General features: G+C 36.3%; 1 protein-coding gene across 2 annotated transcripts in view; it reads right to left on the bottom strand.

Annotated features, from left to right (window-relative positions):
- Window positions 1–15,576, bottom strand: part of LOC127430976 (high affinity cAMP-specific and IBMX-insensitive 3',5'-cyclic phosphodiesterase 8B-like) — a 76,799-nt gene extending 61,223 nt beyond the window's left edge. The window contains exon 1 of one of the 2 annotated variants that reach the window (XM_051681117.1): window positions 14,184–15,576. In XM_051681117.1, the coding sequence (XP_051537077.1) occupies window positions 14,184–14,222 (39 nt within the window). In that variant the 5' untranslated portion in view covers window positions 14,223–15,576. Of the gene's footprint in view, window positions 1–10,472; window positions 11,235–14,183 lie in introns of those variants that run through there. The other variant, XM_051681116.1, reaches the window with a different exon arrangement.
- Between the last annotated feature and the right edge of the window lie 899 nt (window positions 15,577–16,475).

Genomic DNA, 16,475 nt, shown 5'->3' with positions numbered 1-16,475 from the left:
ATAAACATGCGAATACAAATCTGAGTATACATGATGTAACACGAGTCGTGACAATCAGACGCTGTGTGGCGCGATAGAGACTGTTTGAGCGATCATAAGCACTATTAGCTTCTCCCCCTTCAACATGCGTGTTCTCCAGCTGCTCTCAATATCTCATCAGTCACTCATCTCAGTGCTATTCCAAATTTAATTGAGGATCCCAATTTAAATCAGACTGATGTTGGTCGCAATGCCACTAATAATAGATATAACGGTTTAACCTTAAATAACGGCACCGCGTCTTCACACATTTGCTTAATAATTAGCGACTTGTATTGCAACAAAACGCCAAAGACGGCAAACAAATCATAAATACTAATGATTCCTCACAGGAGCAGTTTTGGAGCTAGTAACAGACAATTTTCTTATTTTTTAACGTATCTCTACTGTGTGTGATGCTCTCATGGTTTATACTGGTAGCCAGTATGTCACAATGACCTTTGATATTGACAACAGAACTATTCATAACTTTTTCAATGCAAATAAATGTTAGCAATTCACAATTAATGCAATTTTACTGTGTGACTAAGGGCACTTTTAAAACAAATCGGTATTGGCTGATCTTACTGTTAAAAATCGGTGATCATATCAAATTTCCTAATCGGTGCACCACTAGTTCTAACCAATTTAGTTATTGTTTGAAGCTTGGCTGATGTTGTTGCTGCAGAAAACACTGTGGAATCATCTGCATACATACTGTAACTATAATAGCGTTTTCGACAACACATGGTAAATAATTTATGGAAGTAGTAAATAAAAGTCTGCTGCACTTAATTCAGACTCAAAACACAGTTTGCACAATTTCATTGTATTTTGGCTAGCACAGACTTCAGTTTTCAGCTTGTATCAAGTGTGGCTCGTTCATTGCTATCAGTACCCAGTCAATAAATTATTATTTATCACATAAATGCACAATTTTTGTTGGGAAACAATGCTAACTTTATTTCTAATTGCCAAAAGTGTACATTAGGTGCACTTGCATAAAAAAAATATTTAAAAAAAAATACTGGCAGCTGTGGTTTCCAGATATTTACTGTAAAAACTACAGTGACCATGTTTCAGGCTTTGTGGGATGTAATTTTGATGCCTGTATAAATACAGTTCACTACTGTTTACATTATTAAATGATAAAAACTTGATATACTAACCTTCTAGAACTATAGATGTCTGCTTTTTACTATAAAATGTATTGTTAATCACCATAGTAATTATAAAAGACCATGCACAGTGTCAATCACACAAACACAAAACACCCCAATGTACATAACTTATAAATGAAATGTACAAAATAAATGTACATTATAAATGTACAAAAAATATAATGAAATGTGCGATGGGTCATGCTGGGACTTCTGGAAAAGCCAGATTCTTGTTTTTTACTGTAATTTTAACACTAGTTTACTGTAAAAATGGTACATGTGTTCTCTTGTTAAACATAATATACATTTTTACTGTTAATTATACTTTAAAATCATACTTCTGACATCTAAAAAACAAATTGTTTACAATATTTTTACAGTAAAATTACATGTATTGTCTTGTTAAATATATAATGTTTTTTTTTTTTTTACTTTATAAGTTATTGTGACTAACAGTTAACCAATTAACATTATTTACTGTAGCATTTTTACATTCAAAATTATTCAAAAAGTTTATGCAATGATATGCTAAAAAAGACATGCTTACCTTGTTAGTATTTAAAAGCCAAACAACTTTGGATTAATTTGGGCTAAATAAATAAATAAATTTTAACATATAATAATAATAACATACAGTATATTAATATATTATATACAATATTGTATTAATATATATAAAATATAATATTTTATAAATATAAATATTTTTAAAACTCGCAATCCTATAAGCAATCCTTATTTTTTTTTTAAATTACAAATCTCATAATCTTATCCGGCAGCTCTATTTTTCCCCAAGACAATCATTATTTCACTGTGAATATATGAAATGTTCACAGACAAAAGACCACAAAGCCATTTATGAACTGTCTATCTATAACCATGTTAGTTAATCCCTGAAGATAACAGCTTTACAATATAAAAATTATTCAAAGTGTCAATAATGGTGTTGTAAACCAAGTTGTATTGGCACTGGCAGTTTTCTCTCAGGATCAATGTGAAATATTCACCAAAGTTCCTCTAAAATGGGTTATAAATAACCTCGTAAAATAGATATATGTTATCTATGGATATAAAACTTACCAGCAGAGTGTCATCTTACATACAGTATAAAGGCTAATCAGTCCATCATCTGAACGCTGTAACTCAACACACACAGCTGCACACAAATTCACTCTATATACTCACACATTCACTTCTCCCCACACAATCTGATGGTTTTCACAAGAAGCATCAATCTATAAATCTATACAGCCACACTTCTCTTACATATCAAATGCCCATGCACTAACCACAGCACGGCAGCTCTGGCCAAACCCCAAAGTTAATTTAGTGAATGAAAACTTGACTAACATAAGTGTAACGCAAAGTTACTACACATAACTTTAATGACATCTTTTTAATGCAGTAATTATACAGAAAGTCTCTTTCCATTCTACAGAAAGTCTCTTTCCATTCTTGCTTTCACTCTCTGCTTTCCTCACTCTGTATTTGGTTCAATAAGGGTGAAGCCCACAGTTTCTAGAAAGAGCCTCTGTTCCATGGATATTAATAACATTCAGAGAGAGAAATAGAAAGAGGGAGAGAAGCTGGTTGAGGGGGAAACAGATGGTCATTAGAAGATAAAGAGGGACAATAAGGTGTCTGATGACACACAGACAAAGCAATAAATGTTTTATGTAGCGGTTCTTTCTTGTGTTAAACAACACCAATACCATAGCAAAGACCCCCTCTTTAAAAGAATATTCACCCAAAAATGAAAATGTTCTCATTTACTCACCCTCATGCCATCCCTGATGTGTATAACTTTAGTTCTTCTGCAGAACACAAACGAAGATCTTTAGAAGAATATTTCAGCTCTGTAGGTCCATACAATGCAAGTGAATGGTGGCCAGAACTCTGAAGGTCCAAAAAGCATATAAATTCAGTATAAAAGACAAGTAATCCATAAGACTCCAGTGGTTTAATCCATGTCTTCAGAAGTAATTTAAAAGATGTGGTTGAGAAACCGTTCAATACTTAAGTCCTTTTTTACTATAAATCTCCACCCTTGCCAGCCCCATGCAGTAGGTGGCGATATGTACAAAGAATGCAAATTACAAAAAACAAGAAGAATATGAAAGTGAAAGTGGAGATTTTCTATAGTAAAAAAATACTTAAACATTGGTCTGTTTCTCACTCACATCTTTCCTATCACTTCTGAAGGCATGGATTTAACCACTGGAGTTGTACAGATTATTTTTATGCTACCTTTATGTGCTTTTTGGAGCTTCAAAAATCTGTCCAACATTCACATACATTGTATGAACCTACAGAGCTGAGATATTCTTCTAAAAATCTTTGTGTTCTGCAGAGGAAAGAAAGTCAAATCACATATGGGATATTTTTTTTTCTTCCCATTTTTAGGTGAATTATCCCTTTAAATAAAGAGAGAGAAAGATTAAAACAATCACCTCATTGTTGTATGGGCCCTTAAAAACCTACAGTATATTATCCAAACAGTATTGGAGATCAAATTTGACATACACACACACCATCAAGGTTCTGCTGAAGAGAGGGTGAGGACTCGTAGAAAGAGAGATGATGGGCTTTATTTTAATAAAAAGAAAGAAAAAAAACTTCCCCAAAGGGGAAAACTCCAAAGTCCCAGGCAGAACACTACAGGACAGACTGGGTTTGATACTCCGGGCTGGAACCGATGGACAGGACAGGACAGGACAGCGAACTGGCACAAGACAAAAAACACAATGTGGTTCAATAGGAAAGAAAACTAGGAGGGAAATCAGGAAAGCAGGTGAAGCAAATGAACTAATAATGAGGTAACAAGGGGGCGGGGTCAGGAGGAGAGACAGGAGAGCACATGGTAAACAAATTAACAAGAACCATGTGCTCACAACAAACACAACAGACCAGACAGAAAGAGCACATGCAATGAAGCCATCATTAGCCATGTGCTCAAACAAAAAGACAAGACATGGAGCATGAGTGTCTGGATCCTGTCACCACAATAAACCTGACTTAAAAAGGTGACAGGATCCTGACCAGGAACCAGGAAAATACTAACAATTATGTGAACAAAGAAAAAAGGTTTTAGTTCCTTTCAAACCTGAAAAACACTATATTTGGCACCAGATAATCATTTTAATACTAGAACCGAGATCACACACATGGAATAACACATACGTATATAATAGAAGCACCATAATCAATATGGCCACTGCACAGATCACATCTACAACAAATCAATCATAAGTAGCCAAAAGAAGTGTGTACATGAATGATATAGGGGGTCTGAGGTCACAACCTACCACGTGAGGAAAAATTATGTGTATCATGGTAACCCTGTACCATACCTTATAATCAGTACTGACACTGTACAGCATCAACATGCAATCTCTTATTTGTTATACATTATTTAGAAGAAGTTTTCCTATTTAAAGAATTTAAAGGACAATAGCCCCCTCTGCAAGATGCTATACATGTATCGCGGCAGGTGAAATGTCCACTGTGTGGTGCTAAAAGTAAGTTACATTTTCTACCAAACACATGAGGTTTTTGAGATTAATGCTCTCTTGATCTTAATGATCAAGTTTTACATAAAAAAACAAACTTTAAACCCTAAACCCTTTAATACCCTAAACTTTAAAGGGATCATGACATGCCTTTTATTATTTTAATATAGTCCTTGAGGTTCACATACAGTATAATATTAGCAGTGTTTAGTTCACTCTAAACTTGTCTGTGTGTATCTGGTCTGAGATTCCAGCCTGATCTCACAGTGAAATCAAAAAGAGTATACCGACTTTTATTTAGTCAAAATCGGTATACGTTGACCAAAATGTCGAAACACTGCCCCCAGTGGCCAAAGCGGTAAGTGTTGTAGGGCATATGGGCACGTGTGAGCTCCATTTATGTCCAGGAGAGGTCGCCAAAAGCTAGTATGAAGAGAAAAGCATATATTTATAGATTCTATCCCCCAACCCAAAACCAAACCTTACCTTAACCATTAGTGGGGTAAAAAAGTAATGTTAGAGGGAAAAGTGAAACCTCCGAATCATGCTCATCATTGATTATTCATAGGCTTAGAACCCTAGTCTCCCACATAGCTGATGCAACGTGCTGCCAATTGCGCCAGGTGGAAAGGTAAATACACTGAAACCACTGCAAACATGTCTGATAAGAATGCTGCATGTCAGCACGTCGGCATAGAGTCGCCGATCCTAGGGTACTGAAACTATCTGAAACATCATGCCAACTTCACGTGTAATCATGTTGGAGATTCATCAGCCTTTTTGCATGTGATTGTTCACACCCTGCAGAGCTCTGTATACAGCCAGAGGGGTAAACAAACTCTGTGACCTGACCACACACAAACATGCATACAAAGAAACACAAAATCTTTCAACCTAGTCTCATAAAATCACGTTACTATACCTACATTTTTGAAAGAAAAAAAAACAATTATTATGTGGCTCGTTTTTCGTACTGCAGCACTTTCCTGGTGAAATGAACACAACAACAATGACTTTTATTCCCTTTTACACAAATAATGAGTAAAACAGCAGATTATCAATTAATAAACGTTTACTTTTCACCCTGTTCCTCGCACAATGCTATCTTATGACATCTAAACCCAGTGGCAACTATAGTGCATGACTTGTAAGGTAATACATTTTAACATTTGCATTACATAATCAACTACATTTATAAGCTTGTTCGAGAATGATCAAATTGAGCGGTAGCTCATCTGAAGTGTATAGAACTTGCAATGAAAAGGATGGAAGTATGAGTCCTGAAGAGCACACAAGTCAACACATGAGCAAAAAGTGTCAAAGAGGCACCGCAAAATGACGTTGTTGCTTCGTCAATCTATTTACCAAACACTATTGGTTAGGTTTAGATTTAAGGTTTAGCATAGGGAGGTAGATTTAGTTGATTTAAAACTCGACAAAGTATTAGCCTTAAAGGGATAGTTCACCAAAAAATTACAATTCTCTCGTCATTTATTCACACTCATGCCATCCCAGATGTGTATGACTTTCTTTCTTCAGCAGAACACAAACAAATATTTTTAGAAGAATATTTCAGCTCTGTAGGTCCATACAATGCAAGTGAATTGTGATCAGACCTTTGTAGTTCCAAAAATCCCTTAAAGGAAACATAAAAGTAATCCATATGGCTCCAGTGATTAAATTCATGTCTTTAGAAGTGATAAAATAGGTGTGGGTGAGAAACAGATCAAAATGTATGTCCTTTTTTACTCTAAATCTCCACTTTCACTTTTACATCTGAAAAATCACATGTGGTGCCTGTTTAGTTTCACATTCACATCTAAAACTGAAAATTAAAGTGAGGATTTAGAGTAAAAAAAAGGACTGAAATATTGTTCTGTTTCTCACCCACACCTATTATATTGTTTCTAAAGATATGGATTTAAACACTGGAGTCTTATGGATTACATTTTTGTGATTTATGGAGCTACAAAGATCTGATCACCATTCACTTTTTTTTATTTTTTTTTTAAATCTTCGTTTGTGTTCTGCTGAAGAAAGAAAGTCATGTACATATGGGATGGCATGAGGGTGTGGAAATGATGAGAGAATTTTAATTTTTGGGTGAACTATCCCTTTAAAAACCTTGTCTGTTTGGGAGAAAATTTTAATCGCATTTAGCGCCACCCAGTGGGCATTTCACATCGGAACTGCAGCCATTTGTATAAGGATCCATGTAATTTCAGTCACGTTATATAAATGAGATAAAAAAAAAAAGGCTCAAATCTTTCTATCTCCTTCAAAAGTGTTCAATCCCTCACAAAGACACAGATCCCTGCTGAAAAGACATCTTAAGTTCACCTCACCTCAGCTGGTTTGCTGCTGGTTTTAGCTGGTCTCTAAACCTGACAAGCGTACAACAAGTCCCCAAAACCACTTTAAAACCAGCAAAAGACCAGGTAACTAGACCTGGTTTAGGATGTTTTCTTTCCACACACACACACACACACACACACACACACTCACACTCACACACACTCACACACACTCACACACACTCACACACACTAACACACCAGTAAGGGGGTTTAGTAAGGTACTGTATTGCTGCATATACACGTACCAAAAAAAGAAAAAATTATCATACACAAACACACACAAACTAAATTCAATACAAAGCATATAATCTTTATCACTGTGAATGCAATAAGAATGTGTGTTTATGTGTGAGAGAAAGCTGTACAAAGTTACACACACATCAATGACATCATTGAGTTGCTCACCAGTCTTGGAGTGAGAGAGCAGCTGACAGTACCACACATACACACACACACACACACACACACACTTGGCAGATTGTACCATAATCTCTATGTCTCCTTTCATACTGACAGATGACAAATATACAGCTGGCTCTACCCAGAACTCACTGACATACAGACAGAGTCCTGTAAAATCCATTATATAAATCTATATTCGGATCTATAAATGGTCCTTTTATGCTTTTATGAGATTAGATTTGGATTTGTGTTGTTACACAAATTCCACTGTGTATGGAGGAGTCATCGTTTTAATCAGCCAAATCAGGCCCTGACCATGGAATTAAACACTTCACCATCCTTAAAGTGATAGTTTAGACAAAAATCTAAATTCTTTCATCATATACTCAATCTCATATTGTTCCAAACCCATTTTACTCTCTTAGTAGAAAGTAGAAGTTTAGCAGAATGTCCAGACTGCTCTCTTCCAAACAGTGCAAGCAAATGGGGACTGGGGCTGTCAAGCTCCAAAAAGGACAAAAAGCACTATAAAAGCATTATAAAAGAAGTCCATGTGACTCATGTACTATATTACAAGTCTTCTGAGTATCATTGAGTGATGAACAAACAGAATGTTACGTTGTTTTTCACAGCAAATCTTTTCCTTGACAGGTATGATCACTGTTCAGTTTCATTTTATGGGAAAGAGCATCTTCAACATTATGCCATTAATCCGTCCTTTTGTGTTCCTGAAAGACAGTCGGGTGGGTTTAAATGATGATGCAAATGTTCATTTTTGGGTGAACTATTCCTTTATACAAAAACAACAAGATGTGTGTTTATTACAGATGTGAACGTAATTACAGTGTGTGAATGTTACAGCACAGAGTTTACCTGCAGTGTGAGAGAATCTCTAATCTGAATTCTAGTTGCAAAGGTTGCGATCATGACTTTAAACACATTAACTCAGATCAGGCTGATATTCTATCTAAAAATGTCAGGAATTACAACGATTCTGTTAACAGCCTTCCAATACCATCTCCAGAATGTAAGCAAACTGAAACAGAGATATCATTCCCAAATGGAGGAAAAAGTATATTTTTTTCTTTTATTTTCAATGCTACATCCAAGCACTGCAAAGTTCATGGTTAAATGGCTAGTTCACCCAAAAATTTAAATTCTCTCATCATTTATTCACTCTCATGCCATCCCAGATGTGTATGACTTTCTTTCTTCTACAGAACACAAATGAAATATTTCAGCTCTGTAGGTCCATACAATGCAAGTGAATGGTGGCCAGAACTTTGACGCTCCAAAAAAGCACATAAAGTCGTCATAAACATAATCCACACAACTCCAGTGTTTTAATCCATATCTTCAGAAGTGATATGATAGGTGTGGGTGAGAAACAGATCAACATTTAAGTCATTTTTTCCTAGTAATTCTTCTTCCTGCCCAGTAGGGGGTGATATGCATGAAGAATGTGAATCACCAAAAACACAAGAAGAATAAGAAAGTTAAAGTGGAGATTGACTGAGCAGGGAGGAGAATTTATAGTAAAAAAGGACTTAAATGTTGATCTGTTTCTTACCCACACCTATCATATCACTTCTGAAGACATGGATTTAACCACTGGAGTCATATGGATTCCTTTAATTATGTGATTTTTCGAACTTCAGAATGTAGCACCCGTTCACTTGCATATGGACCAGAAGAGCTGAGAAATTCTTCTAATCTTAATTTGAGTTCAGCAGATGAAAGAAAGTCATACACATCTGGGATGGTATGAGGGTGAGTAAATGATGAGAGAATTTACATTTTTGGGTGAACTATCCCTTTCAGCGGTCTCTAGCCTTATAAAAAGTACTGTTGTGGACTACGATTCAATGATGGTATCAGATGACAATACAATTGTTCTTTAATATAAATATCATGATGGCACTTAAATGTCACTTCAGGGTACTTCAAAGGATACTATGGTTTTACTCATGGTAGTGTCCAAAATGCCATGGCATTGCCATGATTTTGCATGGTGTTTTATGGTAATACCATGATACTTGCAAGGGTAAACTAAGTGAACTGACAGTGTATGATTTAAACATGAATTGTGCTTTATTAACAGTGTTGTTTACTACAGTATGGAATATAAATTGCAATGGTAAAAAAAAAAAAAAAAAAAAAAAAAAGGTATTTGGACATTTAAGCCACACTTAAAATAGTTTGTCATTGCATAATATAACTAATTAGAAATCAAATAGCATCTGCAAACAAATTATGCTCAAGCTCTTTTTGAACTAACTTAATTTTTTTTTCTTTGCATTTACTTTTAACCAACTGGTGTGAAGGTGATTTTTAGTGGATGTATGGAATCAGTTCCCAGTATATAATACAGTATATCTACTGTTTTATCATTTTAAACCTAACAAACTTCTTTTTGCTTGAAAAATGTGCTTGTGCTATTGCTTATTTATTTAATTTTTTATTTAATGCAATGACATTCATACCAGGCCACCACCATAGACATTGAGTTGAACACATCCACTACAATTTTTCCAATTTTAACCTATGTATTTGACCGATAGGGTTGACTTCAATGGTTGATTTACAAATGATTACATCTTGTCCCCTCAATCCTTCAATCTCTGGTTTAAGCCTGGCATTTAGACATTTTTAAGTGTGGCGTATGTGTCCAAATACTTTTTGGAGCCACTATGTGCTTCCACACACCAGTTCCATTTTCCTCATCTTCTGGGTTTTGACCTTCAATGAACAAAACTCACTTGTATGCACCTCATTTATTTAACAATTTTAATAAAAGATGCCAAAACAAGCTTTTGCATTACTATGCATCATAAGCATTGTACAAAAGCATATGGTAGTCATTCACATTACAGCATCAGTGGCTTCCATTCATATGTAGGGGTCTTTCCTAAACTAAACACACTGAATGAGTACGGTGGAAATGATGTCAGAAAAAAAGATTACAAATGATTTCCACCATCTTCTCGTTCATTCAGCCCCATGCAATGTTTCATTCATCATCATACCTTGACGCTGGTGTTGCTAGTCTGAGTCTCGGCCTCTATGCAGATGTGGTCGCCGCTGTTCTCTCTCCGCTCCCGGTGGGAGTTGGTCCGTGTGTTCCTGCTCTGGTACGCGATGACGGAGGGGATGGTGTCCGCCGCGTCGGTCTTGATAAAAAGGCCGTGCAGGGTGGTCGCTGTGCCCTGCGAGATGGTGGTGGTCTGGTGCGGCGAGTTGGACTCGTCCGAGTCGCGGCAGTAGATCACCCCGCTCTGCGAGACGTGGATGCTGGGAGCGCAGCCCATCGTTCCTCGCTGCGTAAAACCAGGAGGAACGGATCTCAACGCCGCCGCCGCCGCGTACTGTCCCACTGACTTCCCGGCTCCCGGGCCGCTGTCACGCCGCCGTTGCCCCGGTACATTGGCCGGTGGGTTCCCTGCTCAGCTCACCCCACCGCCCACCTCCTGTTCCGTCGGTTCGCGTCAAGGTAAAACGGAGAGGAGATCTTCCATCTTCACGCTCCCGTTAATTCACGCGCAATGCATGATGTTTCCTTTCTCGCCGCTTTATTTATCAGTGATCAAATCAGATCGATGACACCTCGGCTGTCAAACCGTGAGCGCGCCGCGCCTGTGCCATGTCACACTTTAGGAAATCACCACGATTGACACCCTGATCTCACTTCTGGGAAAGGTCCTAAAGGTTTGAGCTTCTCAATATGAAACATTTTCGCGCAGGACTGATCACTGGTATGCTCATCACGACATCAGAGCTCTTAGGATGAGCAACGCATTGGGTAGAGCGAATATGTCTCAAACTCACTTTCACGGTCCTCCTTTAAGACACATTAGCGTCATCAGTGACAGAGGGACACAGAATTGATGGGCTCTTCTCATAATCACGTGGATGCATATGTATCCTCTAGTTATTAATTAATTCTGGAATAATGGTGGATTCAACTTTTGGTGTTTGCAGTGTAAACAAGGAACTTTAGGAGAGTGATATTCACAACTGCAATCATATTTCTAAGCTTAAAGGCAACAATAAGCAAATGCAAGTGTAGTGGCTGGCCCTAATATATAGGGGACCGGGGCTAGTTTTCAAATTTTTTACTCCAGTTAATATTTCTCTAGGTAGGTGTATTTTTTAAAGTCAATTTCTGAATAGGCACATACATTTAAGTCTTGGCTACAGAACTTTTCCACCATTATTGCCCAGGAAAAAAAGATTCAGTTCATTTAACACACATTTGTCCTACAGCAGGTAGTTTGTCACAATGGGAACCTGCCTTGAAATACTTATTAGGCTATAGGTGATGATAAACACAAAAAGGCAAAATATTGTCCAATTAATAGGTCGGGCTGATATATCTATTAGAAAACAAGGATGTGCATTTGACTTTTTTCTTCATTCATCAAAACTGCTTTGAATGTTCTGAGAGCTCATAAAATATGATATCATTCTAAATGTTTCCACTGCTAAGTGTTTCTTTCAAACATCTGTAAATGACTGATATGCCCAGATGTGCTTATAAAGGACTACACTGACCTTTTGTTATGCAGTAGTTTTCTCCACAGATTCTTGCATGGGTAGAGAAAAATCCATCAGCTTTTGTCACTATTGCAGGTCATTTTACACTACACATGTCCCATACATGTGTATTCTAAACATTCCAGTAGTCACCCATGCATGTAGATACAGTAAGTGTGACATCGCATATCCTGGAAATGCCAGTAAAATCTCTGATACATCATTCTCATAAACTGTAAATCAAATAAACGGTGGATAAACATTTATATAACAAGGGCTGTTTTTCTTATTCATGGGCCTGTGCTTCCGAGAGCAATTAAAGATATTTTTTTTTCCCGGGCTGCAATGTTATACCTTTACACCTCTCCAGTCTTACAGAATAACAGTAGATCCATTATGCATGCACTGTCAATGTAAGAATGTCAGATATTTTTAATTTTGCCACTCTTAGTGGAATTACAAAGGGTAGCTGTTTCACATGGATTAGATTAACTGTGAAAATTAACATCTTGTACTTTTCCACAAAGTAGAATTTAGAAACTCAGCTGGAGGCTTTTTGATTGACCGAGGTATGTGTTGTAGCTAATCTTTACCAAAAAAGGATAGTTCACAAAATAAATAAATAAATAAATAAAAATTCTATAATTTCTTCCATGGAACACAAAGGAGATGTCAGGCAGAATGTTAGGGTTTGACAGCCTCAGCCACCATGTCCATTCAATGCAAGTGAATGGGTGCCAACATTTTAAAGCTCCAAAAACCATTTTTATGACTCCAGTGGTTAAATCCATGTCTTAAGAAGTGATTTGATAGGTGTGAGAAACAGATCAAATATTTAAGTAATTTTTGTCTATACATTCTCCTCCCTGCCCAGTAGGGGGTGATATGCATAAATAATGTGAATCGCTAAAAACAAAAGAAAAAGAATGTGATAGTGAAAGTGGAGATTTAGGGTAAAAAAAAAAAAAAAAAGACCTAAATGTCGATCTGATTCTCACCCACATGTATCGTATCGCTTTTGAAGATATGGATTTAACCACTGGGGACGTATGGATTACTTTTATGCTACCTTTATGTGCTTTTTGGAGCTTCAAAGTTCTGGCCACCATTCACTTGCATTGTATGGACCTACAAAGCTGACATATTCTTCTAAAAATCTTTGTGTTCTGCAGAACAAAAACAAACAAACAAACAAACAAACAAACACTTGCGATGGCATGAGGGTGAGTAAATGATAAGAGAATTGTGAACTATTCATTTAACATCTCTTGTGTTGCACTGAAGAAAGAAAGTCATACGAGAATGGATCAACAAGGATGATGGGGGTGAGAAACTAATTAAAGAATTTTCATCTCTAGGTGAACTATCCCTTTAAACAAAGTTCCAATCTCTCCAACAGCCTGTATAGTTCAGCTTGTCTAGTTTAATGCATCTCATCTCCATCAAAATAAACAAGCGTCATCTTGTCCAATCAGTGCATGATTTTCATCCTTGTTGCATTGATTGGTGACCGGACCTTTTGCTCTCCAATACACAGCGCCACACATGACTGCCCTCTGGTGGGGAACTTGAATATCGTCCAGGCGAATTGATGGCAATTACAATGTATCGAATCTTAGGATGTAGAATGTAACATTCAGCGGGAATAGAATGTTCAGTGATACAGTGTATCCTTCTTGCTATTGTAACATTCGCCTAGGAATACAAGCCTAGATAACAGACCATGACAGCAATGCCTCAACAGGAACCCTAAAAACTACACAGAACAAAACTACTTTAAAGAACAAACATGTAGTTGAGAGATAAGACAAAAAGACTGGATTTTTTATTAGTAAGCCATTACATGTCACATACATTTAGCCTACTGTGTGAACAAATTTAAAGCTCATGTAGCACCGAATCACGGACATAAAGTTTTTCAAGAAGAATAAGTCAAGCCTAAAATCATTATAACCTATTATAAACTAGATCTCACACACAGAATGATCCAAACCTGGTGTGACATCTCTCCAAATTGCAGTTTCAAAACTGTCCCATAACTCCCATTGATTACAGTTGAACTACTTAAACTTCTCCTAAAATAGCAACACCTAGTTATGAAACAACCTTCGAAGGCCGGATGAAAAGCAAACAACCCGTGTTTTATTGGAAACTCGTAACGTGGGCTATGGTCAGAAGCTTTTGAGTAGATAAGTGAATCTCACCTCTCTCCGGGGTCCGTTGGACAGCGTAACCGCGCTCATCTCTGCGTCCGCGGTCCAAACTGCGCTCAGCGGTTCAGTTACATTAAAGCCCTCCTATTAACACATAAAACCTCGCCGGACGCACATTTCGACAGCATTCTCTCCACTCGTTCATACCGATAGTCGAGGCTGTCAGAGAACTTTTTGAGGTTGTAGGTAGGCGAAGTTTCTCTGAACTTTTTCACTCACACGAATAGAATTAGCAATTGCGCAAATGCGCGGTCCTAGCGCCGCTGGATCAAGACTGAGGACTGGCCAATATAAAGTAAATCTCTCTCTCTCTCTATTCACATAACATGAAGAAATAGAAAGATAAAGCCATTGTTGTACCATAGCAGTTTCTGCATTGTGCACGATATTCATAATTTAAAGCAATGTTCCATTTTCAATAGGCTAAAGTCAATCAACAGCATTTGCAGCCCTATGTTGACTACCACCACAATTATGACTTTTCCCTTGTGTGTGTGTGTATATATATACAGGGTCAGGGAGTAACGAAATACAAGTAGCGGGAATACGCATTTAAAATACAAAATATAAGTAACTGTATTCCACTACAGTTACAATTTAAATCATTGGTAATTAGAATACAGTTACATTCAAAAAGTATTTTGATTACTGAAGAGATTACTTTGCATTTTATTGTCATTTGTTTCATTTAATATTTAGTCCTTTCAGATGGAAAACATTTATACATATAAATGATGCAATCCAAAGTGCATTTGAACAGCGGTGAAACACTTTCTTATGATGTGTTACATTCATACGAGCAGACAGAGAAGTAAGTTTGAAGTAAGTTTGGTGCAGAAGAAATAAAAAATAAAACTTGTGTAAATTGTCAGCTTTACGCTAAGCTAAAATGCTATTTCTAGCCATTTAACATGCACGTTACCAGGTGCGATCATATTTTTTATCAAGAAAGTTCACGTTGGATCATAATTAATTTTTTTCTAGTAAGACCTTTGATATTAGGGCAAAAATCATATTCTTGATGATAATTTTTGTATTGTTTTCCTGTAAAAATATCTAAAAATCCTTAAAACAAAATCAATTAGATTAATCTTGTTTTAGAAACAACGCTGCATAAGATATTTAGGTTTTTCAGAGAATGTATTTTTAACGTGTATTTTGTCTTTCTGTACTGGCATATTTTTTATAGTCAAAACAAGTGAAAAAATCTACCAGTGCTGAAGAAATAATCCAAAGTATTTAGAATACGTTACTGACCTTGAGTAATCTAACGGAATACGTTACAAATTACATTTTACAGCATGTATTCTGTAATCTGTAGTGGAATACATTTCAAAAGTAACCCTCCCAACTCTGTATGTATGTGTGTGTGTGTATATATATATATATATATACACACAGTTGTGCTCAAATGTTTGCATACCCTGGTAGAAATTTTGGCATTGATTTTGAAAATAGGACTGATCATGCAAAAAAACTGTCTTTTATTTAAGGATAGTGATCATATGAAGCCATTTATATCACATAGTTGTTTGGCTCCTTTTTAAATCATAATGATAACAGAAATCACCCAAATGGCCCTGATCAAAAGTTTACATACCCTTAAATGGCAATTTGGGTGATTTCTGTTACCATTATGATTTAAAAAGGAGCCAAACAACTATGTGATGATAAATGGCTTCATATGATCACTATCCTTAAATAAAAGACAGTTGTTTTTTTGTTTTTTGCATGATCAGTCCTATTTTCAAAATCAATGCCAAAATTTAACAATTTCTGCCAGGGTATGCAAACTTTTGAGCACAACTGTATGTATATATGTATGTATATACATGAGCTTAACTAGTATTTAATCACTCACTCACACACACATGTTGGTGCAGCTATCCTTATGAGGACTCTCCATAGACATAATGATTTTTATACTGTACGAACTATAGATTCTATCCCCTACCCCTAAACCTAACCCTCACAAAACATTTTCTGCATTTTTACATTTTCAATAAAACATCGTTTAGTATGTTTTTTAAGCGATTTGAATTATGGGGACACTAGAAATGTCCTCATAATCCACATTTATAGCATAATACCCTTGTAATGACCAGTTTGTAACCTAAAAAATTTCCTCGTAAACCACTTAAACCTGCCCACACACACAGGTTATAAAACCAAAAACATGCTAAAGTTTAGTCATGCAACATATTACATTTTCTCTAAATTTAGGGTTAAATATGAACCATATTTTAGCTAACTTTTAGATTGATACATTTAAATTATGACAAA

This window comes from Myxocyprinus asiaticus, chromosome 40, assembly GCF_019703515.2.
Source record: "Myxocyprinus asiaticus isolate MX2 ecotype Aquarium Trade chromosome 40, UBuf_Myxa_2, whole genome shotgun sequence".
Classification (NCBI taxonomy): Eukaryota; Metazoa; Chordata; class Actinopteri; order Cypriniformes; family Catostomidae; genus Myxocyprinus; species Myxocyprinus asiaticus.
Note: the sequence above shows the minus strand (reverse complement) of the source record. Positions and strands in the feature narration are given on the sequence as shown.